The 25,000-nt window shown below is 47.5% G+C and overlaps 1 protein-coding gene across 1 annotated transcript in view; it reads right to left on the minus strand.

The window, feature by feature from the left end:
- LOC129856882 (multiple epidermal growth factor-like domains protein 11) overlaps positions 1 to 25,000 on the minus strand; it is a 492,683-nt gene that overhangs the window by 100,796 nt on the left and 366,887 nt on the right. The window contains exons 7-9 of the mRNA XM_055924622.1: positions 14,590 to 14,836; positions 14,160 to 14,280; positions 10,214 to 10,350 (exon numbers count right to left, since the gene is read on the minus strand). Coding sequence (XP_055780597.1) covers positions 10,214 to 10,350; positions 14,160 to 14,280; positions 14,590 to 14,836 — 505 coding nt within the window. The remainder of the gene's footprint in view (positions 1 to 10,213; positions 10,351 to 14,159; positions 14,281 to 14,589; positions 14,837 to 25,000) is intronic.

Here is a 25,000-nt window from a genome sequence, read left to right on the forward strand (position 1 = left end):
CAGTCTGAGGGAACTGAAGAGGTCTGATAACATGCACTGGTAGCTCAGTCTGAGGGAACTGAAGAGGTCTGATAACATGCACTGGTAGCTCAGTCTGAGGGAACTGAAGAGGTCTGATAACATGCACTGGTAGCTCAGTCTGAGGGAACTGAAGTGAAGATAACATGCACTGGTAGCTCAGTCTGAGGGAACTGAAGAGGCCTGATAACCTGCACTGGTAGCTCAGTCTGAGGGAACTGAAGAGGTCTGATAACATGCACTGGTAGCTCAGTCTGAGGGAACTGAAGAGGTCTGATAACCTCCAAAGATAGGTCAGTCTGAGGGAACTGAAGAGGTCTGATAACCTGCACTGGTAGCTAAGTCTGAGGGAACTGAAGAGGTCTGATAACCTGCACTGGTAGCTCAGTCTGAGGGAACTGAAGAGGTCTGATAACCTGCCCCTGTAGCTCAGTCTGAGGGAACTGAAGAGATCTGATAACATGCACTGGTAGCTCAGTCTGAGGGAACTGAAGAGGTCTGATAACCTCCAGAGATAGGTCAGTCTGAGGGAACTGAAGAGGTCTGATAACCTGCACTGGTAGCTCAGTCTGAGGGAACTGAAGAGGTCTGATAACCTGCACTGGTAGCTCAGTCTGAGGGAACTGAAGAGGTCTGATAACCTGCACTGGTAGCTCAATCTGAGGGAACTGAAGAGGTCTGATAACCTGCACTGGTAGCTCAGTCTGAGGGAACTGAAGTGAAGATAACATGCACTGGTAGCTCAGTCTGAGGGAACTGAAGAGGTCTGATAACCTGCCCCTGTAGCTCAGTCTGAGGGAACTGAAGAGGTCTGATAACCTGCACTGGTAGCTCAGTCTGAGGGAACTGATAAGGTCTGATAACCTGCACTGGTAGCTTAGTCTTAGGGAACTGAAGAGGTCTGATAACCTGCACTGGTAGCTCAGTCTGAGGGAACTGAAGTGAAGATAACATGCACTGGTAGCTCAGTCTGAGGGAACTGAAGAGGTCTGATAACCATTTATTTTTTTCAATGTAACCTTTATGTAACTTGGCAAGTCAGTAAAGAACATATTCTTATTAACAGCGACGGCCCGTAAGACTGTCTAAGAGAACTGCAAAGATATGTGGGTTTCAGGAAGTATGGACCACACAGTGAGATGAATGGAGAGGATATCCACATGAATAACTCAGTGGAATCTGTCCTAAATGGTTTACTAGTCCCTATATACAGTAGTGGAGTCTGTCCTAAATGGTTTACTATTACCTATATACAGTAGTGGAGTCTGTCCTAAATGGTTTACTATTACCTATATACAGTAGTGGAGTCTGTCCTAAATGGTTTACTATTACCTATATACAGTAGTGGAGTCTGTCCTAAATGGTTTACTAGTCCCTATATACAGTAGTGGAGTCTGTCCTAAATGGTTTACTAGTCCCTATATACAGTAGTGGAGTCTGTCCTAAAGGGTTTACTAGTCCCTATATACAGTAGTGGAGTCTGTCCTAAATGGTTTACTAGTCCCTATATACAGTAGTGGAGTCTGTCCTAAATGGTTTACTAGTCCCTATATACAGTAGTGGAGTCTGTCCTAAAGGGTTTACTAGTCCCTATATACAGTAGTGGAGTCTGTCCTAAATGGTTTACTAGTCCCTATATACAGTAGTGGAGTCTGTTCTAAATGGTTTACTAGTCCCTATATACAGTAGTGGAGTCTGTGCTAAATGGTTTACTATTACCTATATACAGTAGTGGAGTCCGTCCTAAATGGTTTACTATTACCTATATACAGTAGTGGAGTCTGTCCTAAATGGTTTACTAGTCCCTATATACAGTAGTGGAGTCTGTCCTAAATGGTTTACTAGTCCCTATATACAGTAGTGGAGTCTGTCCTAAATGGTTTACTAGTCCCTATATACAGTAGTGGAGTCTGTCCTAAAGGGTTTACTAGTCCCTATATACAGTAGTGGAGTCTGTCCTAAATGGTTTACTAGTCCCTATATACAGTAGTGGAGTCTGTCCTAAATGGTTTACTAGTCCCTATATACAGTAGTGGAGTCTGTCCTAAATGGTTTACTAGTCCCTATATACAGTAGTGGAGTCTGTCCTAAATGGTTTACTAGTCCCTATATACAGTAGTGGAGTCTGTCCTACTAGTCCCTATATACAGTAGTGGAGTCTGTCCTACATGTCCCTATATACAGGAGTGGAGTCTGTCCTAAATGGTTTACTAGTCCCTATATACAGTAGTGGAGTCTGTCCTACTAGTCCCTATATACAGTAGTGGAGTCTGTCCTACATGTCCCTATATACAGGAGTGGAGTCTGTCCTAAATGGTTTACTAGTCCCTATATACAGTAGTGGAGTCTGTCCTACATGTCCCTATATACAGTAGTGGAGTCTGTCCTAAATGGTTTACTATTATCTATATACAGTAGTGGAGTCTGTCCTAAATGGTTTACTATTACCTATATACAGTAGTGGAGTCTGTTCTAAATGGTTTACTAGTCCCTATATACAGTAGTGGGGTCTGTCCTAAAGGGTTTACTAGTCCCTATATACAGTAGTGGAGTCTGTCCTAAATGGTTTACTAGTCCCTATATACAGTAGTGGAGTCTGTCCTAAATGGTTTACTATTACCTATATACAGTAGTGGAGTCTGTCCTAAATGGTTTACTAGTCCCTATATACAGTAGTGGAGTCTGTCCTAAATGGTTTACTAGTCCCTATATACAGTAGTGGAGTCTGTCCTAAATGGTTTACTATTACCTATATACAGTAGTGGAGTCTGTCCTAAATTGTTTACTAGTCCCTATATACAGTAGTGGAGTCTGTCCTAAATGGTTTACTAGTCCCTATATACAGTAGTGGAGTCTGTCCTAAATGGTTTACTAGTCCCTATATACAGTAGTGGAGTCTGTCCTAAATGGTTTACTAGTCCCTATATACAGTAGTGGAGTCTGTCCTAAATGGTTTACTATTACCTATATACAGTAGTGGAGTCTGTCCTAAATCGTTTACTAGTCCCTATATACAGTAGTGGAGTCTGTCCTAAATCGTTTACTAGTCCCTATATACAGTAGTGGAGTCTGTCCTAAATGGTTTACTAGTCCCTATATACAGTAGTGGAGTCTGTCCTAAATCGTTTACTAGTCCCTATATACAGTAGTGGAGTCTGTCCTAAATGGTTTACTAGTCCCTATATACAGTAGTGGAGTCTGTCCTACTAGTCCCTATATACAGTAGTGGAGTCTGTCCTAAATGGTTTACTAGTCCCTATATACAGTAGTGGAGTCTGTCCTAAAGGGTTTACTAGTCCCTATATACAGTAGTGGAGTCTGTCCTAAATGGTTTACTAGTCCCTATATACAGTAGTGGAGTCTGTTCTAAATGGTTTACTAGTCCCTATATACAGTAGTGGAGTCTGTCCTAAAGGGTTTACTAGTCCCTATATACAGTAGTGGAGTCTGTCCTAAATGGTTTACTATTACCTATATACAGTAGTGGAGTCTGTCCTAAATGGTTTACTAGTCCCTATATACAGTAATGGAGTCTGTCCTTAATGGTTTACTAGTCCCTATATACAGTAGTGGAGTCTGTCCTACTAGTCCCTATATACAGTAGTGGAGTCTGTCCTAAATGGTTTACTAGTCCCTATATACAGTAGTGGAGTCTGTTCTAAATGGTTTACTAGTCCCTATATACAGTAGTGGAGTCTGTCCTAAAGGGTTTACTAGTCCCTATATACAGTAGTGGAGTCTGTCCTAAATGGTTTACTAGTCCCTATATACAGTAGTGGAGTCTGTCCTAAATGGTTTACTAGTCCCTATATACAGTAGTGGAGTCTGTCCTAAATGGTTTACTAGTCCCTATATACAGTAGTGGAGTCTGTCCTACTAGTCCCTATATACAGTAGTGGAGTCTGTCCTACATGTCCCTATATACAGGAGTGGAGTCTGTCCTAAATGGTTTACTATTACCTATATACAGTAGTGGAGTCTGTCCTAAAGGGTTTACTAGTCCCTATATACAGTAGTGGAGTCTGTCCTTAATGGTTTACTAGTCCCTATATACAGTAGTGGAGTCTGTCCTACTAGTCCCTATATACAGTAGTGGAGTCTGTCCTAAATGGTTTACTAGTCCCTATATACAGTAGTGGAGTCTGTCCTAAATGGTTTACTATTATCTATATACAGTAGTGGAGTCTGTCCTTAATGGTTTACTAGTCCCTATATACAGTAGTGGAGTCTGTTCTACTAGACCCTATATACAGTAGTGGAGTCTGTCCTAAATGGTTTACTAGTCCCTATATACAGTAGTGGAGTCTGTCCTAAATGGTTTACTAGTCCCTATATACAGTAGTGGAGTCTGTCCTAAATGGTTTACTAGTCCCTATATACAGTAGTGGAGTCTGTCCTAAATGGTTTACTAGTCACTATATACAGTAGTGGAGTCTGTCCTAAATGGTTTACTAGTCCCTATATACAGTAGTGGAGTCCGTCCTAAATGGTTTACTAGTCCCTATATACAGTAGTGGAGTCTGTCCTACTAGTCCCTATATACAGTAGTGGAGTCTGTCCTAAATGGTTTACTAGTCCCTATATACAGTAGTGGAGTCTGTCCTAAATGGTTTACTATTCCCTATATACAGTAGTGGAGTCTGATCTACTAGTCCCTATATAAGGTAGTGGAGTCTGTCCTAAATGGTTTACTATTACCTATATACAGTAGTGGAGTCTGTCCTAAATCGTTTACTAGTCCCTATATACAGTAGTGGAGTCTGTCCTAAATGGTTTACTAGTCCCTATATACAGTAGTGGAGTCTGTTCTAAATGGTTTACTAGTCCCTATATACAGTAGTGGAGTCTGTCCTAAATGGTTTACTAGTCCCTATATACAGTAGTGGAGTCTGTGCTAAATGGTTTACTAGTCCCTATATACAGTAGTGGAGTCTGTCCTACTACTCCCTATATACAGTAGTTGAGTCTGTCCTAAATGGTTTACTAGTCCCTATATACAGTAGTGGAGTCTGTCCTAAATGGTTTACTATTATCTATATACAGTAATGGAGTCTGTCCTTAATGGTTTACTAGTCCCTATATACAGTAGTGGAGTCTGTTCTACTAGACCCTATATACAGTAGTGGAGTCTGTCCTAAATGGTTTACTAGTCCCTATATACAGTAGTGGAGTCTGTCCTAAATGGTTTACTAGTCCCTATATACAGTAGTGGAGTCTGTCCTAAATGGTTTACTAGTCCCTATATACAGTAGTGGAGTCTGTCCTACATGTCCCTATATACAGTAGTGGAGTCTGTCCTAAATGGTTTACTAGTCCCTATATACAGTAATGGAGTCTGTCCTTAATGGTTTACTAGTCCCTATATACAGTAGTGGAGTCTGTCCTACTAGTCCCTATATACAGTAGTGGAGTCTGTCCTAAATGGTTTACTAGTCCCTATATACAGTAGTGGAGTCTGTCCTAAATGGTTTACTAGTCCCTATATACAGTAGTGGAGTCTGTCCTAAATGGTTTACTAGTCCCTATATACAGTAGTGGAGTCTGTCCTACTAGTCCCTATATACAGTAGTGGAGTCTGTCCTACATGTCCCTATATACAGGAGTGGAGTCTGTCCTAAATGGTTTACTAGTCCCTATATACAGTAGTGGAGTCTGTCCTAAATGGTTTACTAGTCCCTATATACAGTAGTGGAGTCTGTTCTAAATGGTTTACTAGTCCCTATATACAGTAGTGGAGTCTGTCCTAAATGGTTAACTAGTCCCTATATACAGGGATCTGAATTCTTTCCGAAAGCACTGCTTGGCTTAGCGGTAGAAGTTGTCCTGAGAACAGTCTATGACTTGGGGTGGCTGGAGTCTTTGACCATTTTTATGGCCTTTACTCTGACACTGCCTGGTAAACATGTCCTGGAACGCAGGGAGCTCAGCCCCAGTGATGTACTGGGCCGTACGCTCTACCCTCGGTAGCGTCTTGCGGTCGGATGCCAAGCAGTTGACATAACAAGCGGTGATGCAGCCAGTCGAGATGCTCTCAATGGTGGAACTGTATAACTTTTAGAGGATCTGAGGGCCCATGCCACATCTTTTCAGTCTTCCGAGGGGGAAGAGGTGATGTCGTGCCCGCTTGACGACTGTGTTGATGTGTGTGAACCATCATAATTCCTTAGTGATGTGGACACGATGTGCCTGTTTGAAAGGTTCGTCTGAGGGCGGAGCGGGATTTCTTATTAGCATTTAGATTAGTGTCCCGGCTCCTTGAAAGCGGCAGCTCTATAGCCTTTAGTTCAGTGCGGATGTTGCCTTTAATCCATGGCTTCTGGTTGGGATGTATATACTGTACGTACGGTCACTGTGGGGACGACATCGTCGATTCATTTATTAATGAAGCCGGTGACTCCTTAATGCCATCGGAACATATTCCGGAACATATTCCAGTCTGTGCTAACAAAACAGTCCTGTAGCTTAGCATCCATTTCATCTGACCACTTTAGTAATGAACGCGTCACTGGTACTTCCTGTTTGAGTTTTTTGCTTGTAAACAGGAATAAGGAGGATAGAGTTTATAGTCAGATTTTCCAAATGGAGGGTTGAGCGAGAGCTTTGTATGGGTTTCTGTGTGTTGAGTAACCCCGCTATTCTAGATTTATCCTAACCACACTAGTCTAGATTTATCCTAACCACGCTAGTCTAGATTGATCCTAACCCCGCTAGTCTAGATTTATCCCAAACACACTAGTCTAGATTTATCCTAACCCCGCTAGTCTAGATTTATCCTAACCCGGCTAGTCTAGATGTATCCTTACCCCGCTAGTCTAGATTTATCCTAACAACACTAGTCTAGATTGATCCTAACCCAACTAGTCTAGATTTATCCCAAACACACTAGTCTAGATTTATCCCAACAACACTAGTCTAGATGTATCCTAACCCCGCTAGTCTAGATTTATCCTAACCCCGCTAGTCTAGATTTATCCTAACCCCACTAGTCTAGATGTATCCTAAACCCGCTAGTCTAGATGTATCCTAACCCTGCTAGTCTAGATTTATCCTAACCCTGCTAGTCTAGATGTATCCTAACCCCGCTAGTCTAGATTTATCCCAACCCCACTAGTCTAGATTTATCCCAACCCCACTAGTCTAGATTTATTCTAACCCTGCTAGTCTAGATGTATCCTAACCCCACTAGTCTAGATGTATCCTAACCCCACTAGTCTAGATTTATCCCAACCCCACTAGTCTAGATGTATCCTAACCCCATTAGTCTAGATGTATCCCAACCCCACTAGTCTAGATGTATCCTAACCCCACTAGTCTAGATGTATCCTAACCCCACTAGTCTAGATGTATCCCAACCCCACTAGTCTAGATTTATCCCAACCCCACTAGTCTAGATTTATCCTAACCCTGCTAGTCTAGATGTATCCTAACCCCGCTAGTCTAGATTTACCCCCAACCCCTCTAGTCTAGATTTATCCTAACCCCACTAGTCTAGATGTATCCTAACCCCACTAGTCTAGATTTATCCCAACCCTGCTAGTCTAGATGTATCCCAACCCCACTAGTCTAGATGTATCCTAACCCCGCTAGTCTAGATTTATCCTAACCCTGCTAGTGTAGATTTATCTCAAACACACTAGTCTAGATTTATCCTAACCACACTAGTCTAGATTTATTCCAACCCCACTAGTCTAGATGTATCCTAACCCCACTAGTCTAGATTTATCCCAACCCCGCTAGTCTAGATTTATCCCAACCCCACTAGTCTAGATGTATCCCAACCCTACTAGACTAGATGTATCCCAACCCCACTAGTCTAGATGTATCCCAACCCCACTAGTCTAGATGTATCCTAACCACACTAGTCTAGATTTATCCCAACCCCATTAGTCTAGATTTATCCTAACCACACTAGTCTAGATTTATTCCAACCCCGCTAGTCTAGATGTATCCTAACCCCACTAGTCTAGATTTATCCCAACCCCACTAGTCTAGATGTATCCTAACCATACTAGTCTAGATTTATCCCAACCCCATTAGTCTAGATTTATCCCAACCCCACTAGTCTAGATTTATCCTAACCCCGCTAGTCTAGATTTATCCTAATCCCTCTAGTCTATATGTATCCTAACCCCACTAGTCTAGATGTATCCTAACCCCCTTAGTCTAGATTTATCCTAACCCATCTAGTCTAGATTTATCCCAACCCCTCTTGTCTAGATGTATCCCAACCCCTCTAGTCTAGATTTATCCCAACCCCACTAGTCTAGATTTATCCCAACCCCACTAGTCTAGATTTATCCCAACCCCACTTGTCTAGATTTATCCTAACCCTGCTAGTCTATATGTATCCTAACCCCATTAGTCTATATGTATCCTAACCCCACTAGTCTAGATTTATCCCAACCCCACTAGTCTAGATTTATCCCAACCCCACTAGTCTAGATTTATCCCAACCCCACTAGTCTAGATTTATCCCAACCCCACTAGTCTAGATTTATCCTAACCCTGCTAGTCTAGATTTATCCTAACCCTGCTAGTCTAGATGTATCCTAACCCTGCTAGTCTAGATGTATCCTAACCCCACTAGTCTAGATGTATCGTAACCCTGTTAGTCTAGATGTATCCTAACCCCACTAGTCTAGATGTATCCTAACCCCGCTAGTCTAGATTAATCCCAACCCCACTAGTCTAGATTTATCCTAACCCCGCTAGTCTAGATGTATCCTAACCACACTAGTCTAGATTTATCCTAACCCTGCTAGTGTAGATTTATCTCAAACACACTAGTCTAGATTTATCCTAACCACACTAGTCTAGATTTATTCCAACCCCACTAGTCTAGATTTATCCCAACCCCACTAGTCTAGATTTATCCTAACCCCACTAGTCTAGATTTATCCTAACCCCACTAGTCTAGATGTATCCTAACCCCACTAGTCTAGATGTATCCTAACCCCACTAGTCTAGATTTATCCTAACCCCGCTAGTCTAGATTTATCCTAACCACGCTAGTCTAGATGTATCCTAACCCCACTAGTCTAGATTTATCCTAACCCCGCTAGTCTAGATTTATCCTAACCCCGCTAGTCTAGATTTATCCTAACCCCGATAGTCTAGATGTATCCTAACCCCGCTAGTCTAGATTTCGATCACATTCATTATAATGAAAATCGTGGCTATGATAAGAATAAGGTCTGTTGTATGATTTTAATTCAGCTGTACCCTCCATCCACTGTAGCCAGCTGTGCACTGGCACTGCCCAGCGATGTGGTCACACAACCGGCCTGAGTTGAGTTATGAACTTGAAGAGGTATCTAAATTATCTCCATGTCCCACTGCTAATCTGGAAGATGAGTTGAGTTATGAACTTGAGGAGGTATATAAATTATCTCCATGTCCCACTGCTAATCTGGAAGATGAGTTGAGTTATGAACGTGAGGAGGTATCTAAATTATCTCCATGTCCCACTGCTAATCTGGAAGATGAGTTATGAACTTGAGGAGGTATATAAATTATCTCCATGTCCCACTGCTAATCTGGAAGATGAGTTGAGTTATGAACGTGAGGAGGTATCTAAATTATCTCCATGTCCCACTGCTAATCTGGAAGATGAGTTGAGTTATGAACGTGAGGAGGTATCTAAATTATCTCCATGTCCCACTGCTAATCTGGAAGATGAGTTATGAACTTGAGGAGGTATATAAATTATCTCCATGTCCCACTGCTAATCTGGAAGATGAGTTGAGTTATGCTTCACAGGAAGTTAATAAGAGCAGTAAGTGACCGGGAGACCCGTGGGGCGGTGCACAATTAGCCCAGCATTGTCCGGGTTAGGGGAGGGTTTGGCCGGCAGGGATATCCTTGTCCCATCGCGCACTAGCGACTCCTGTGGCGGGCCGGGTGCAGTGCACGCTGACACGGTTGCCAGGTGTACGGTGTTTCCTCCGACACATCGGTGCGGCTGGCTTCCCGGTTTAAGTGGGCATTGTGTCAAGAAGCAGTGCGGCTCCGTTGGATCGTGTTTCGGAGGACGCACGACTCTCAACCTTTGCCTCTCCCAAATCCGTTCGGGAGTTGCAGCGATGAGACAAGACTGTAACTATCAATTGGACACCAGGAAATCGGGGAGAAAAGGGGGTTAAAAAGAGAGCAGTAAGTCAGTAGTCAAGCAGGTAGTATAAACTACGTGACGTACCTCCGTCCACTGTAGCCTGGGGTACACTGGCACTGACCAGCGATATTGTCACACAGTCCACCGTTAAGGCAGGAACAGTCCTTGCTGCAGTTGATGCCATACTTGCCCACTTGGCACGGCTGGGCACACACTGAGCCCTGAGGAACACAACCAGAGAATATATATATATACTGGATCAGACACTGAGCCCTGATGAACACAACCAGAGAATATATATACTGGACCAGACACTAAGCCCTGGGGAACACAACCAGAGAATATATATACTGGATCAGACACTGAGCCCTGATGAACACAACCAGAGAATATATATACTGGATCAGACACTGAGCCCTGGGGAACACAACCAGAGAATATATATACTGGATCAGACACAATATACAGTATACTGAGTCTACAAAACATTAGGAACACCTTCCTAATATTGAGTTGGGGTATGGATTCTACAAGGTGTCGAAAGCATTCCACAGGGATGCTGACCCATGTTGACTTCAATTTTTCCCACAGTTGTGTCAAGTTGGCTGGATGTCCTTTGGGTGGTGGACCATTCTTGATACACACAGGAAACTGTTGAGTGTGAAAAACCCAGCAACGCTGCAGTTCTTGAAACAAACCGGTGCGCCTGGCACCTACTACCAAACCTCGTTCAAAGGCACTTAAATATTGTGTCTTGCCCATTCACCCTCTGAATGGCAGACATACACAATCCACGTCTCAATTGTCTCGAGGCTTAAACATGAACCTGTCTCCTCCCCTTCATATCCTGTCTCCTCCCCTTCATATCCTGTCTCCTCCCCTTCATCTACACTGATTGAAGTGGATTTAACATCCATAAGGGATGTTTCAGCTGGATTCACCTGGTCAGTCTATGTCATGGAAAGAGCAGGTGTTCCTAATGTTTTGTACACTCAGTGTATAGTGAATCAGTTTGATACAGAGACATTAATACATGAAAATACAGTCAAGAGTATTGGAAGAACACAGGAAAACAGACGGGGGTGTGACAGAGTGAGGGGGAGGAAGGTGAGGAGGAAGAACACAGGAAAACAGACTGGGGTATGACAAAGTGAGGGAGAGGAAGGTGAGGAGGAAGAACACAGGAAAACAGACTGGGGTATGACAGAGTGAGGGAGAGGAAGGTGAGGAGGAAGAACACAGGAAAACAGACTGGGGTATGACAGAGTGAGGGAGAGGAAGGTGAGGAGGAAGAACACAGGAAAACAGACTGGGGGATGACAGAGTGAGGGAGAGGAAGGTGAGGAGGAAGAACAGGAAAACAGACTGGGGTATGACAGAGTGAGGGAGAGGAAGGTGAGGAGGAAGAACAGGAAAACAGACTGGGGTATGACAGAGTGAGGGAGAGGAAGGTGAGGAGGAAGAACAGGAAAACAGACTGGGGTATGACAGAGTGAGGGAGAGGAAGGTGATGAGGAAGAACAGGAAAACAGACTGGGGGATGACAGAGTGAGGGAGAGGAAGGTGAGGAGGAAGAACACAGGAAAACAGACTGGGGTAAGACAGAGTGAGGGAGAGGAAGGTGAGGAGGAAGAACACAGGAAAACAGACTGGGGTATGACAGAGTGAGGGAGAGGAAGGTGAGGAGGAAGAACAGGAAAACAGACTGGGGTATGACAGAGTGAGGGAGAGGAGGGTGAGGAGGAAGAAAAGGAAAACAGACTGGGGTATGACAGAGTGAGGGAGAGGAAGGTGAGGAGGAAGAACACAGGAAAACAGACTGGGGTATGACAAAGTGAGGGAAAGGAAGGTGAGGAGGAAGAACACAGGAAAACAGACTGGGGTATGACAGAGTGAGGGAGAGGAAGGTGAGGAGGAAGAACACAGGAAAACAGACTGGGGTATGACAGAGTGAGGGAGAGGAAGGTGAGGAGGAAGAACAGGAAAACAGACTGGGGGATGACAGAGTGAGGGAGAGGAAGGTGAGGAGGAAGAACACAGGAAAACAGACTGGGGTATGACAGAGTGAGGGAGAGGAAGGTGAGGAGGAAGAACACAGGAAAACAGACTGGGGTATGACAGAGTGAGGGAGAGGAAGGTGAGGAGGAAGAACACAGGAAAACAGACTGGGGGATGACAGAGTGAGGGAGAGGAAGGTGAGGAGGAAGAACAGGAAAACAGACTGGGGTATGACAGAGTGAGGGAGAGGAAGGTGAGGAGGAAGAACAGGAAAACAGACTGGGGTATGACAGAGTGAGGGAGAGGAAGGTGAGGAGGAAGAACAGGAAAACAGACTGGGGTATGACAGAGTGAGGGAGAGGAAGGTGAGGAGGAAGAACAGGAAAACAGACTGGGGGATGACAGAGTGAGGGAGAGGAAGGTGAGGAGGAAGAACACAGGAAAACAGACTGGGGTATGACAGAGTGAGGGAGAGGAAGGTGAGGAGGAAGAACACAGGAAAACAGACTGGGGTATGACAGAGTGAGGGAGAGGAAGGTGAGGAGGAAGAACAGGAAAACAGACTGGGGTATGACAGAGTGAGGAAGAGGAGGGTGAGGAGGAAGAACAGGAAAACAGACTGGGGTATGACAGAGTGAGGGAGAGGAAGGTGAGGAGGAAGAACACAGGAAAACAGACTGGGGTATGACAAAGTGAGGGAGAGGAAGGTGAGGAGGAAGAACACAGGAAAACAGACTGGGGTATGACAGAGTGAGGGAGAGGAAGGTGAGGAGGAAGAACACAGGAAAACAGACTGGGGTATGACAGAGTGAGGGAGAGGAAGGTGAGGAGGAAGAACAGGAAAACAGACTGGGGGATGACAGAGTGAGGGAGAGGAAGGTGAGGAGGAAGAACAGGAAAACAGACTGGGGTATGACAGAGTGAGGGAGAGGAAGGTGAGGAGGAAGAACACAGGAAAACAGACTGGGGTATGACAGAGTGAGGGAGAGGAAGGTGAGGAGGAAGAACAGGAAAACAGACTGGGGTATGACAGAGTGAGGGAGAGGAAGGTGAGGAGGAAGAACACAGGAAAACAGACTGGGGTATGACAGAGTGAGGGAGAGGAAGGTGAGGAGGAAGAACACAGGAAAACAGACTGGGGTATGACAGAGTGAGGGAGAGGAGGGTGAGGAGGAAGAACAGGAAAACAGACTGGGGTATGACAGAGTGAGGGAGAGGAGGGTGAGGAGGAAGAACACAGGAAAACAGACTGGGGTATGACAGAGTGAGGGAGAGGAAGGTGAGGAGGAAGAACAGGAAAACAGACTGGGGTATGACAGAGTGAGGGAGAGGAAGGTGAGGAGGAAGAACACAGGAAAACAGACGAGGGGATGACAGAGTGAGGGAGAGGAAGGTGAGGAGGAAGAACAGGAAAACAGACTGGGGTATGACAGAGTGAGGGGGAGGAAGGTGAGGAGGAAGAACACAGGAAAACAGACTGGGGTATGACAGAGTGAGGCAGAGGAAGGTGAGGAGGAAGAACACAGGAAAACAGACTGGGGTATGACAGAGTGAGGGAGAGGAAGGTGAGGAGGAAGAACACAGGAAAACAGACTGGGGTATGACAGAGTGAGGGAGAGGAAGGTGAGGAGGAAGAACACAGGAAAACAGACTGGGGGATGACAGAGTGAGGGAGAGGAAGGTGAGGAGGAAGAACAGGAAAACAGACTGGGGTATGACAGAGTGAGGGAGAGGAAGGTGAGGAGGAAGAACACAGGAAAACAGACTGGGGTATGACAGAGTGAGGGAGAGGAAGGTGAGGAGGAAGAACACAGGAAAACCAACGAGGGTATGACAGCATGAGGGAGAGGAAGGTGAGGAGGAAGGAGAAGAGGTAGATCAACGATAACGTCTGATTATAACTCAAACCGAAGTTCATTGTGTTTTTTAGACGTCGTGAAACATTGATATATTTATCGTGTGATCCTGTAGTTTCAAGGAGGTCCATCGGGTTTTCTATTTGTTGTTGACATGAACGATAACAACGTCCTACCGTCCATCCCGCGGTACAGGAACACTCTCCACTGACGTGATGACAGGATCCTCCGTTCTGACAGGAACAACTCTGCTCACACTGTTGTCCATGACTACCACTGGGACACCGCTCTCCACAGCTACGGGATAGAACAGATACTGCCTTACAACAAACACACGCACACACACACACCATACACACACCATACATGTGTCTGTGTGTGTGTGTGTGTGTGTATATGTGTGTGTGTGTGTGTCTTTGTGTGTGTGTGTGTGTGTGTGTGTGTGTGTGTGTGTGTGTGTGTGTGTGTGTGTGTGTGTGTGTGTGTGTGTGTGTGTGTGTGTGTGTGTGTGTGTGTGTGTGTGTGTGTGTGTGTGTGTGTGTGTGTGTGTGTGTGTGTGTGTGTGTGTGTGTGTGTGTGTGTGTGTGTGTGTGTGTCAGTACTGACAAAGCTCCAGAGTATCCCAGGGAACAGAAGCACGCTCCAGTCTGATGATGACAAGTGGCTCCGTTGAGACACTGGCAGGTGAGATGGCAGGCCTTGCCATAGTACCCGGGTTCACAGGGCTCTTCGCAGCGCCAACCCTGGTACCCATCCGTACACACACACGCCCCCGTGATTGGGTTACACTTGCCCCCGTTTTGACACTGGCACCGGTTACTGCAGTGGGGGCCCCAGAAGTCACTCTGACAACCTGGGGACAGAGACACAGAGACAGAATCAATAGGAGAAAAACAGTAAGGAGATCAACCCGTCAGTATGTAGCTGGGGTGAGAGACCAGACAGACCACTCTGTATATTCACTGTTATATAAACCCAATGCTCCTCAAATACCAGCCTGGAGACACAGCGGGGGGGTCAGAGTTCAACTACCAGCCTGGAGACACAGCGGGGGGTCAGAGTTCAACTACCAGCCTGGAGAGACAGTGGGGGTCAGAGTTCAACAACCAGCCTGGAGAGACAGGGGGGGGGGGTCAGAGTTCAACTACCAGCCTGGAGACACAGCGGGGGGTCAGAGTTCAACTACCAGCCTGGAGACAAAGCGGGGGGGTCAGAGTTCAACTACCAGCCTGGAGACACAGCGGGGGGTCAGAGTTCAACTACCAGCCTGGAGACAAAGCGGGGGGGGGTCAGAGTTCAACTATCAGCATGGAGTCACAGCGGGGGGGTCAGAGTTCAACTACCAGTCTGGAGACACAGCAGGGGTCAGAGTTCAACTACCAGCCTGGAGACACAGCGGGGGGTCAGAGTTCAACAACCAGCCTGGAGAGACAGCGGGGATCTGAGTTCAACTACCAGCCTGGAGAGACAGGGGGGGGGGGGGGGGGGGGGTCAGAGTTCAACTACCAGCCTGGAGACACAGGGGGGGGGGGGTGTCAGAGTTCAACTACCAGCCTGGAGACACAGGGGGGGGGGGTCAGAGTTCAACTACCAGCCTGGAGACACAGCGGGGGGTCAGAGTTCAACTACCAGCCTGGAGACACAGCAGGGGTCAGAGTTCAACAACCAGCCTAGAGACACAGCGGGGGGGTCAGAATTCAACTACCAGCCTGGAGACACAGCGGGGGGGGTCAGAGTTCAACTACCAGCCTGGAGACACAGCGGGGGTCAGAGTTCAACAACCAGCCTGGAGAGACAGCAGGGGTCAGAGTTCAACTACCAGCCTGGAGAGACAGCAGGGGTCAGAGTTCAACTACCAGCCTGGAGAGACAGGGGGGGTCAGAGTTCAACTACCAGCCTGGAGACACAGCGGGGCGTCAGAGTTCAACTACCAGCCTCTAGACACAGCGGGGGGTCAGAGTTCAACTACCAGCCTAGAGACACAGCGGGGGGGTCAGAGTTCAACTACCAGCCTGGAGACACAGCAGGGGGTCAGAGTTCAACTACCAGCCTAGAGACACAGCGGGGGGGTCAGAGTTCAACTACCAGCCTGGAGACACAGCGGGGGGTCAGAGTTCAACTACCAGCCTGGAGAGACAGTGGGGGTCAGAGTTCAACAACCAGCCTGGAGAGACAGGGGGGGGGGGGGGGGGTCAGAGTTCAACTACCAGCCTGGAGACACAGCGGGGGGTCAGAGTTCAACTACCCGCCTGGAGACAAAGCGGGGGGGTCAGAGTTCAACTACCAGCCTGGAGACACAGCGGGGGGTCAGAGTTCAACTACCCGCCTGGAGACAAAGCGGGGGGGGGGGGGTCAGAGTTCAACTATCAGCATGGAGTCACAGCGGAGGGGTCAGAGTTCAACTACCAGTCTGGAGACACAGCAGGGGTCAGAGTTCAACTACCAGCCTGGAGACACAGCGGGGGGTCAGAGTTCAACAACCAGCCTGGAGAGACAGCGGGGATCTGAGTTCAACTACCAGCCTGGAGAGACAGGGGGGGGGGGGGGGTCAGAGTTCAACTACCAGCCTGGAGACACAGGGGGGGGGTCAGAGTTCAACTACAAGCCTGGAGACACAGGGGGGGGGGGGTCAGAGATCAACTACCAGCCTGGAGACACAGCGGGGGGTCAGAGTTCAACTACCAGCCTGGAGACACAGCAGGGGGGGTCAGAATTCAACTACCAGCCTGGAGACACAGCGGAAGGGTCAGAGTTCAAGTACCAGCCTGGAGACACAGCGGGGGGGTCAGAGTTCAACTACCAGCCTTGAGACACAGCGGGGGTCAGAGTTCAACAACCAGCCTGGAGAGACAGCAGGGGTCAGAGTTCAACTACCAGCCTGGAGAGACAGCAGGGGTCAGAGTTCAACTACCAGCCTGGAGAGACAGGGGGGGTCAGAGTTCAACTACCAGCCTGGAGACACAGCGGGGGGGTCAGAGTTCAACTACCAGCCTCTAGACACAGCGGGGGGTCAGAGTTCAACTACCAGCCTAGAGACACAGCAGGGGGGTCAGAGTTCAACTACCAGCCTGGAGACACAGCGGGGGGTCAGAGTTCAACTACCAGCCTAGAGACACAGCGGGGGGGTCAGAGTTCACTACCAGCCTGGAGACACAGCGGGGGGTCAGAGTTCAACTACCAGCCTAGAGAGACAGGGGGGGTCAGAGTTCAACTACCAGCCTGAAGACACAGCGGGGGTCAGAGTTCAACTACCAGCCTGGAGACACAGCAGGTGTCAGAGTTCAACTACCAGCTTGGAGAGACAGGGGGGGTCAGAGTTCAACTACCAGCCTGGAGACACAGCGGGAGGGTCAGAGTTCAACTACCAGCCTCTAGACACAGCGGGGGGTCAGAGTTCAACTACCAGCCTAGAGACACAGCGGGGGGGTCAGAGTTCAACTACCAGCCTGCAGACACAGCGGGGGGTCAGAGTTCAACTACCAGCCTAGAGACACAGCGGGGGGGTCAGAGTTCACTACCAGCCTGGAGACACGAGGGGGGTCAGAGTTCAACTACCAGCCTGGAGACACAGCGGGGGTCAGAGTTCAACTACCACAATAGAGACACAGCGGGGGGTCAGAGTTCAACAACCAGCCTGGAGACACAGCAGGGGTCAGAGTTCAACTACCAGCCTGGAGACACAGCGGGGGGGTCAGAGTTCAACTACCAGCCTGGAGACACAGCGGGGGGGTCAGAGTTCAACTACCAGCCTGGAGACACAGCGGGGGGTCAGAGTTCAACTACCAGCCTGGAGACACAGCGGGGGGGTCAGAGTTCAACAACCAGCCTGGAGACACAGGGGGGGTCAGAGTTCAACAACCAGCCTAAAGAGACAGGGGGGGTCAGAGTTCAACAATAACAGCCTAGAGAGACAGGGGGGGGGGGGGGCTCAGAGTTTAACAACCAGGCTAGAGAGACTGGGGGGGGTCAGAGTTCAACAATAACAGTCTAGATAGACAGGGCGGGGGGGGGGGGGTCAGAGTTAAACAACCAGCCTGGAGACACAGGGGGGGCCAGAGTTCAACTACCAGCCTAGATAGTCGGGGGGTGGGGGGGTCAGAGTTCAACAACCAGCCTAGAGAGACGGGGGGGGGGTCAGAATTCAACAACCAGCCTAGAGAGACAGGGGGGGGGGGTCAAAGATCAACAATAATAGCCTAGAGAGACGGGGGGGTCAGAGTTCAACAATAACAGCCTAGAGAGACGGGGGGGGGTCAGAGTTCAACAACCAGCCGAGAGAGTTGGGGGGGTCAGAGTTCAACAACCAGCCGAGAGAGTTGGGGGGGGTCAGAGTTCAACTACCAGCCTGGAGACACGGGGGGGGGGGTCAGAGTTCAACTACCAGCCTAGAGACACGGGGGGGGGGAGGGGTCAGAGTTCAACTACCAGTTTTGACAGGCTGCAGTGAGGCTGCCAGACAGATGAGTGTTGACAGACTGCAGTGAGGCAGCCAGACAGATGAGTGTTGACAGACTGCAGTGAGGCAGCCAGACAGATGAGTGTTGACAGACTCCAGTTAGGCAGCCAGACAGATGAGTGTTGACAGACTGCAGTGAGGCAGCCAGACAGATGAGTGTTGACAGACTGCAGTGAGGCAGCCAGACAGATGAGTGTTGACAGACTGCAGTGAGGCAGCCAGACAGATGAGTTTTGACAGACTGCAGTGAGGCAGCCAGACAGATGAGTGTTGACAGACTGCAGTGAGGCAGCCAGACAGATGAGTGTTGACAGACTGCAGTGAGGCAGCCAGACAGATGAGTGTTGACAGACTGCAGTGAGGCAGCCAGACAGATGAGTGTTGACAGACTGCAGTGAGGCAGCCAGACAGATGAGTGTTGACAGACTTCAGAACAGAGAACAGAGCTGTTCTTGCTAAACTCCCCATCCATTATCCTGACCACCTCTGCCTGCACGGCCAATACCCACACACACGTCAGCTCTAATGTGCCAGAGCCGCTTAACACACACACACACACACACATTTAATGGTCCATGGTCGTTTGCGTGGCAGGTGCACCAACCTTCAGGGAACTCATCCGTGCCGAATCAGAGAAGAGGAGAGGGGAGAGGAGAAAGAGAGAGAACTGAGAGGAAAGAGAGAGGAGGACGGAGGAGAGGAAGAGGAGGAGGAAAGGAGAGGACAGGAGTAGAGAGAAGGAGAGAAGAGAGGAGAGCAAGGGAGAGTGGAGGAGAGGAGAGAAGAGAGATCTGAGAAGAGAGACAGGAGAGAGGAGTAGAGAGGAGGAGGAGACCGGAGGAGAAGAGATAGGAGAGAGGAGACCGGAGGAGACCGGAGGAGACCGGAGGAGAGGAGAGAGGAGGAGACAGGAGGAGAGGAGAGAGGAGGAGACCGGAGGAGAGAAGAGGAGGAGACCGGAGGAGAGGAGAGAAGAGGACCGGAGGAGAGGAGAGAAGAGGAGAGGAGGACTGGAGGAGAGGAGAGAGGAGGAGGACCGGAGGAGAGGAGAGAGGGGGAGACCGGAGGAGAGAGGAGGAGAGGAGAGAGGAGGAGACAGGAGGAGATGAGAGAGGAGAGGTCCCCCTGCTCTGTCCACCCTGAGAGGCAGATAAGCTAGCGCTGTTGGACACACACACACACACACACACACACACACACACACACACACACACACACACACACACACACACACACACACACACACACACGCACACACACACACACACACACACACACACACATACACACAGTCTATTATATAACGTAGCTCCAGCTGTGTCCAGCCTGGTTCCAGACCCCCCATCAGGGCAGTAGGTGTCCGCAGCAGAAAGGGTCTGATTACCCCCTTGCTGTGACCCTGTGTCTGTGTGTGTGTGTGTGTGTGTGTGTGTGTGTGTGTGTGTGTGTGTGTGTGTGTGTGTGTGTGTGTGTGTGTGTGTGTGTGTGTGTGTGTGTGTGTATGTGTGTATGTGTGTGTGTGTGTGTGTGTGTGTGTGTGCCTGGCAAACAGACACAGGTCTGATCAGCTCCCCACTGTGTTACCTGGCTGCAACAGGCCTCAGTGACAACCATTAGCCTTCAGTCCACCTGACCACACACACACACACACACACACACACATACACACACACACACACACACACACACACACACACACACACACACACACACACACACACACACACACACACACACACACACACACACACACGCAAACAATCACAGCCCTGATTACAGGCTGGCATGGAGAGAGCACACGGCAAGGGGAGACCGCTGGAACATAGCCTGAGTCCCTGATGGAACCCTATTCCATATATAGTGCACTACTTTAGACCAGAGTCCTATGGGACCCTATTCCCAATATAGTGCACTACTTTAGACCAGGGCAAAAAGTGCACCATATAAGGAACACACAGAATTGAATCTGCTTTATAAGAGAATCAATAGGGGAATATCTGTCCAGGTGTGTGTGTGTGTGTGTGTGTGTGTGTGTGTGTGTGTGTGTGTGTGTGTGTGTGTGTGTGTGTGTGTGTGTGTGTGTGTGTGTGTGTGTCTGTGTGTGTGTCTGTGTGTGTGTGTGTGTGTGTGTGTGTGTGTGTGTGTGTGTGTGTGTGTGTGTGTGTGTGTGTGTGTGTGTGTGTGTGTGTCTGTGTGTGTGTCTGTGTCTGTGTCTGTGTCTGTGTGTCTGTGTCTGTGTCTGTGTCTGTGTCTGTGTCTGTGTGTCTGTGTCTGTGTCTGTGTCTGTGTCTGTGTCTGTGTCTGTGTCTGTGTGTGTGTGTGTGTGTGTGTGTGTGTGTGTGTCTGTGTCTGTGTCTGTGTCTGTGTCTGTGTCTGTGTCTGTGTCTGTGTGTGTGTGTGTGTTTGTAGTCCGACCTCAAGGAACAGCTTTGTGTTTAATGTTTTACGAGACAGACCGCTCACAACATTTGTTACAAATTATACTTCCTGGGGCTGTAAAGTTGACACCTGCCTCTTCAATCAAACCACATTTTATTCGTCACATGCTTCGTAAACAACAGGTGTAGACTAACAGTGAAATGCTGACTTACGGGCCTTATTTTCCAACAACACAAAGAGAACATTTTTGAAATAATAGAAAATTAACAACACGAGGAATGAATACACAATAAGTAACGATAACTTGGCTACATACACAGAGTCAAGGAGCAGGTGTATGAGCTTTTGAGGTAAATATGTACATATAGGTAGGGATAACGGATAGATAATAGACAGTAACAGCAGTATACTATAGGTAGGGATAAAGGATAGATAATAGACAGTAACAGCAGAATACTGTAGGTAGGGGTAAAGGATAGATAATAGACAGTAACAGCAGTATACTGTAGGTAGGGGTAAAGGATAGATAATAGACAGTAACAGCAGTATACTGTAGGTAGGGGTAAAGCATAGATAATAGACAGTAACAGCAGTATACTGTAGGTAGGGGTAGAGGATAGATAATAGACAGTAACAGCAGTATACTGTAGGTAGGGGTAAAGGATAGATAATAGACAGTAACAGCAGTATACTGTAGGTAGGGGTAAAGGATAGATAATAGACAGTAACAGCAGTATACTGTAGGTAGGGGTAAAGGATATATAATAGACAGTAACAGCAGTATACTGTAGGTAGGGGTAAAGGATAGATAATAAGACAGTAACAGCAGTATACTGTAGGTAGGGGTAAAGGATAGATAATAGACAGTAACAGCAGTATACTGTAGGTAGGGGTAAAGGATAGATAATAGACAGTAACAGCAGTATACTGTAGGTAGGGGTAAAGGATAGATAATAGACAGTAACAGCAGTATACTGTAGGTAGGGGTAAAGGATAGATAATAGACAGGAACAGCAGTATACTGTAGGTAGGGGTAAAGGATAGATAATAGACAGTAACAGCAGTATACTGTAGGTAGGGGTAAAGGATAGATAATAGACAGTAACAGCAGTATACTGTAGGTAGGGGTAAAGGATAGATAATAGACAGTAACAGCAGTATACTGTAGGTAGGGGTAAAGGATAGATAATAGACAGTAACAGCAGTATACTGTAGGTAGGGGTAAAGGATAGATAATAGACAGTAACAGCAGTATACTGTAGGTAGGGGTAAAGGATAGATAATAGACAGTAACAGCAGTATACTGTAGGTAGGGGTAAAGGATAGATAATAGACAGTAACAGCAGTATACTGTAGGTAGGGGTAAAGGATAGATAATAGACAGTAACAGCAGTATACTGTAGGTAGGGGTAAAGGATAGATAATAGACAGTAACAGCAGTATACTGTAGGTAGGGGTAAAGGATAGATAATAGACAGTAACAGCAGTATACTGTAGGTAGGGGTAAAGGATAGATAATAGACAGTAACAGCAGTATACTGTAGGTAGGGGTAAAGGATAGATAATAGACAGTAACAGCAGTATACTGTAGGTAGGGGTAGAGGATAGATAATAGACAGTAACAGCAGTATACTGTAGGTAGGGGTAAAGGATAGATAATAGACAGTAACAGCAGTATACTGTAGGTAGGGGTAAAGGATAGATAATAGACAGTAACAGCAGTATACTGTAGGTAGGGGTAAAGGATAGATAATAGACAGTAACAGCAGTATACTGTAGGTAGGGGTAAAGGATAGATAATAGACAGTAACAGCAGTATACTGTAGGTAGGGGTAAAGGATAGATAATAGACAGTAACAGCAGTATACTGTAGGTAGGGGTAAAGGATAGATAATAGACAGTAACATCAGTATACTGTAGGTAGGGGTAAAGGATAGATAATAGACAGTAACAGCAGTATACTGTAGGTAGGGGTAAAGGATAGATAATAGACAGTAACAGCAGCGTATGTCAAAAGAGTTTCCTGTAGTCCACAATCATCTCCTTTGTCACATTAAGGGAGAGGTTGTCGTTCTGGCACCACCCGGCCAGGTCTCTGACCTCCTCCCTATAGGCTGTCTCATCGTTGTCGGTGATCAGGCATATCACCGTTGTGTCGTCTGCAAACTTAACGATGGTGTTGGAGTCGTGTTTGGCCACGCAGTCGTGGGTGAACAGGGAGTACAGGAGGGGACTAAGCACGCACCCTTGAGGGCCCCCCGTGTTGAGGGTAGGTGTGGCTGTTGTGTTGTTGCCTACCTTTACCACCTGGTGGCGGCCTGTTAGCAACTCCAGGATCCAGTTGCAGAGGGAGGTGTTTAGTCCCAGAGTCCTTAGCTTAGTGATGAGCTTTGTGTGCACTATGGTGTTGAACGCTGAGCTGTAGTCAATGAATCTCACATAGGTGTTCCTTTTGTCCAGGTGGGAAAGGGCAGTGTGGAGTGCGATTGAGATTGTATCATCCCTGGATCTGTTTGAGCAGTATGTGAATTGGGTCCAGGGTCCAGGGTTTCTGGGATGATGGTGTTGATGTGAGTCATGACCAGCCTTTCAAAGCATTTCATGGCTACAGATGTGATTGGTACGAGGTGATAATCATTTAGACAGATTACCTTGGAGTTCTTGGGCACCGGGACTATGGTGGTCTACTTGAAATATGTAGGTTTTACAGACTGAGTCAGGGAGAGGTTGAAAATGTCCGTGAAGCCTGATCTGAGCATCCTGATATTCCGTCTGGCCCTGCGGCCTTGTGAATGTTGACCTGTTTAACTTCTCTGGGGGCAGCATTCGGAATTTTGGATGACATGCGTGCCCAAATTAAACTGCCTGCTTCTCAGGCCCAGAAGATATGATATGCATATAACTGGTGGGTTTGGATAGAAAACACTATAAAGTTTCCAAAACTGTTAACTTCTCTATGATAGGGGGGGCAGAAAATTCACTATTGGATAAATAGCGTGCTCAATTTCAACTTCCTTTGTAATCCGTGATCTTTTACAAGCCTTGCCACATCTGACGAGCGTCAGAGCCAGTGTAGTAAGATTCAGTCTTGGTCCTGTATTGACGCTTTGCGGGATTTCTTATAAACATCCGGGTTAGAGTCCCGCTCCTTGAATGTGGCAAGGCTTGCAAAAGATCAAGGATTACAAAGGGAAACACTGCCGCGAGCTGCCCAGTGACGAGAGCCTACCAGACTTGCTAAATACCTTCTATGCTCGCTTCGAGGCTAGCAACACTGAACCATGCATGAGAGCATCAGATGTTCAGGATGACTGTGTGATCACACTCTCTGGAGCCAATGTGAGTAAGGCCTTTAACCTCTCTTGGGTATGTGAGACGCTAGCGTCCCACCTCTTCAACAGCCAGTGAAACTGCTGGGCGCCAAATTCAAATACAGAAATACTCATTATAAAAATTCTGAAAACAAAACATATTTTACATAGGTTTAAAGATTAACTTCTTGTGAATCCAACCACGGTGTCAGATTAAAAAAATGTGAATGAGAGCTTCGTACGGGTTTCTGTGTGTGGAGTAAAGAAGGTCTAGAGTTTTGTTGCCTCTAGTTGCACAGGCGACATGCTGGTAGGAATTAAGTAAAAACGGATGTAAGTTTTCCTGCATTAACATAACCGGCCACTAGGAGCACCGGGTGTGCATTTTCTTATGTCCCCTAGACAGCTGGGAGCTCTTTTCGGTCATAGGAAACGATGGCGGAAACATTACGTACAGAAAAGTTAAGATCAGCACAAAATAAACGACTGGTATTAACGTCCTGACTAGACCCCCTCTGTCCTGTGGGCCCGTGACTCATAATGTCCTGACTAGACCCCCTCTGTCCCGTGGGCCTGTAGAGGGGGCAGCTCAGACTCATAATGTCCTGACTAGACCCCCTCTGTCCCGTGGGCCCGTAGAGGGGGCAGCTCAGACTCATAACGTCCTGACTAGACCCCCTCTGTCCTGTGGGCCTGTAGAGGGGGCAGCTCAGACTGATAACGTCCTGACTAGACCCCCTCTGTCCTGTGGGCCTGTAGAGGGGGCAGCTCAGACTCGTAATGTCCTGACTAGACCCCCTCTGTCCCGTGGGCCCGTAGAGGGGGCAGCTCAGACTGATAACGTCCTGACTAGACCCCCTCTGTCCCGTGG

The sequence above is a fragment of the Salvelinus fontinalis genome, chromosome 6 (genome assembly GCF_029448725.1).
Source record: "Salvelinus fontinalis isolate EN_2023a chromosome 6, ASM2944872v1, whole genome shotgun sequence".
NCBI lineage: Eukaryota > Metazoa > Chordata > Actinopteri > Salmoniformes > Salmonidae > Salvelinus > Salvelinus fontinalis.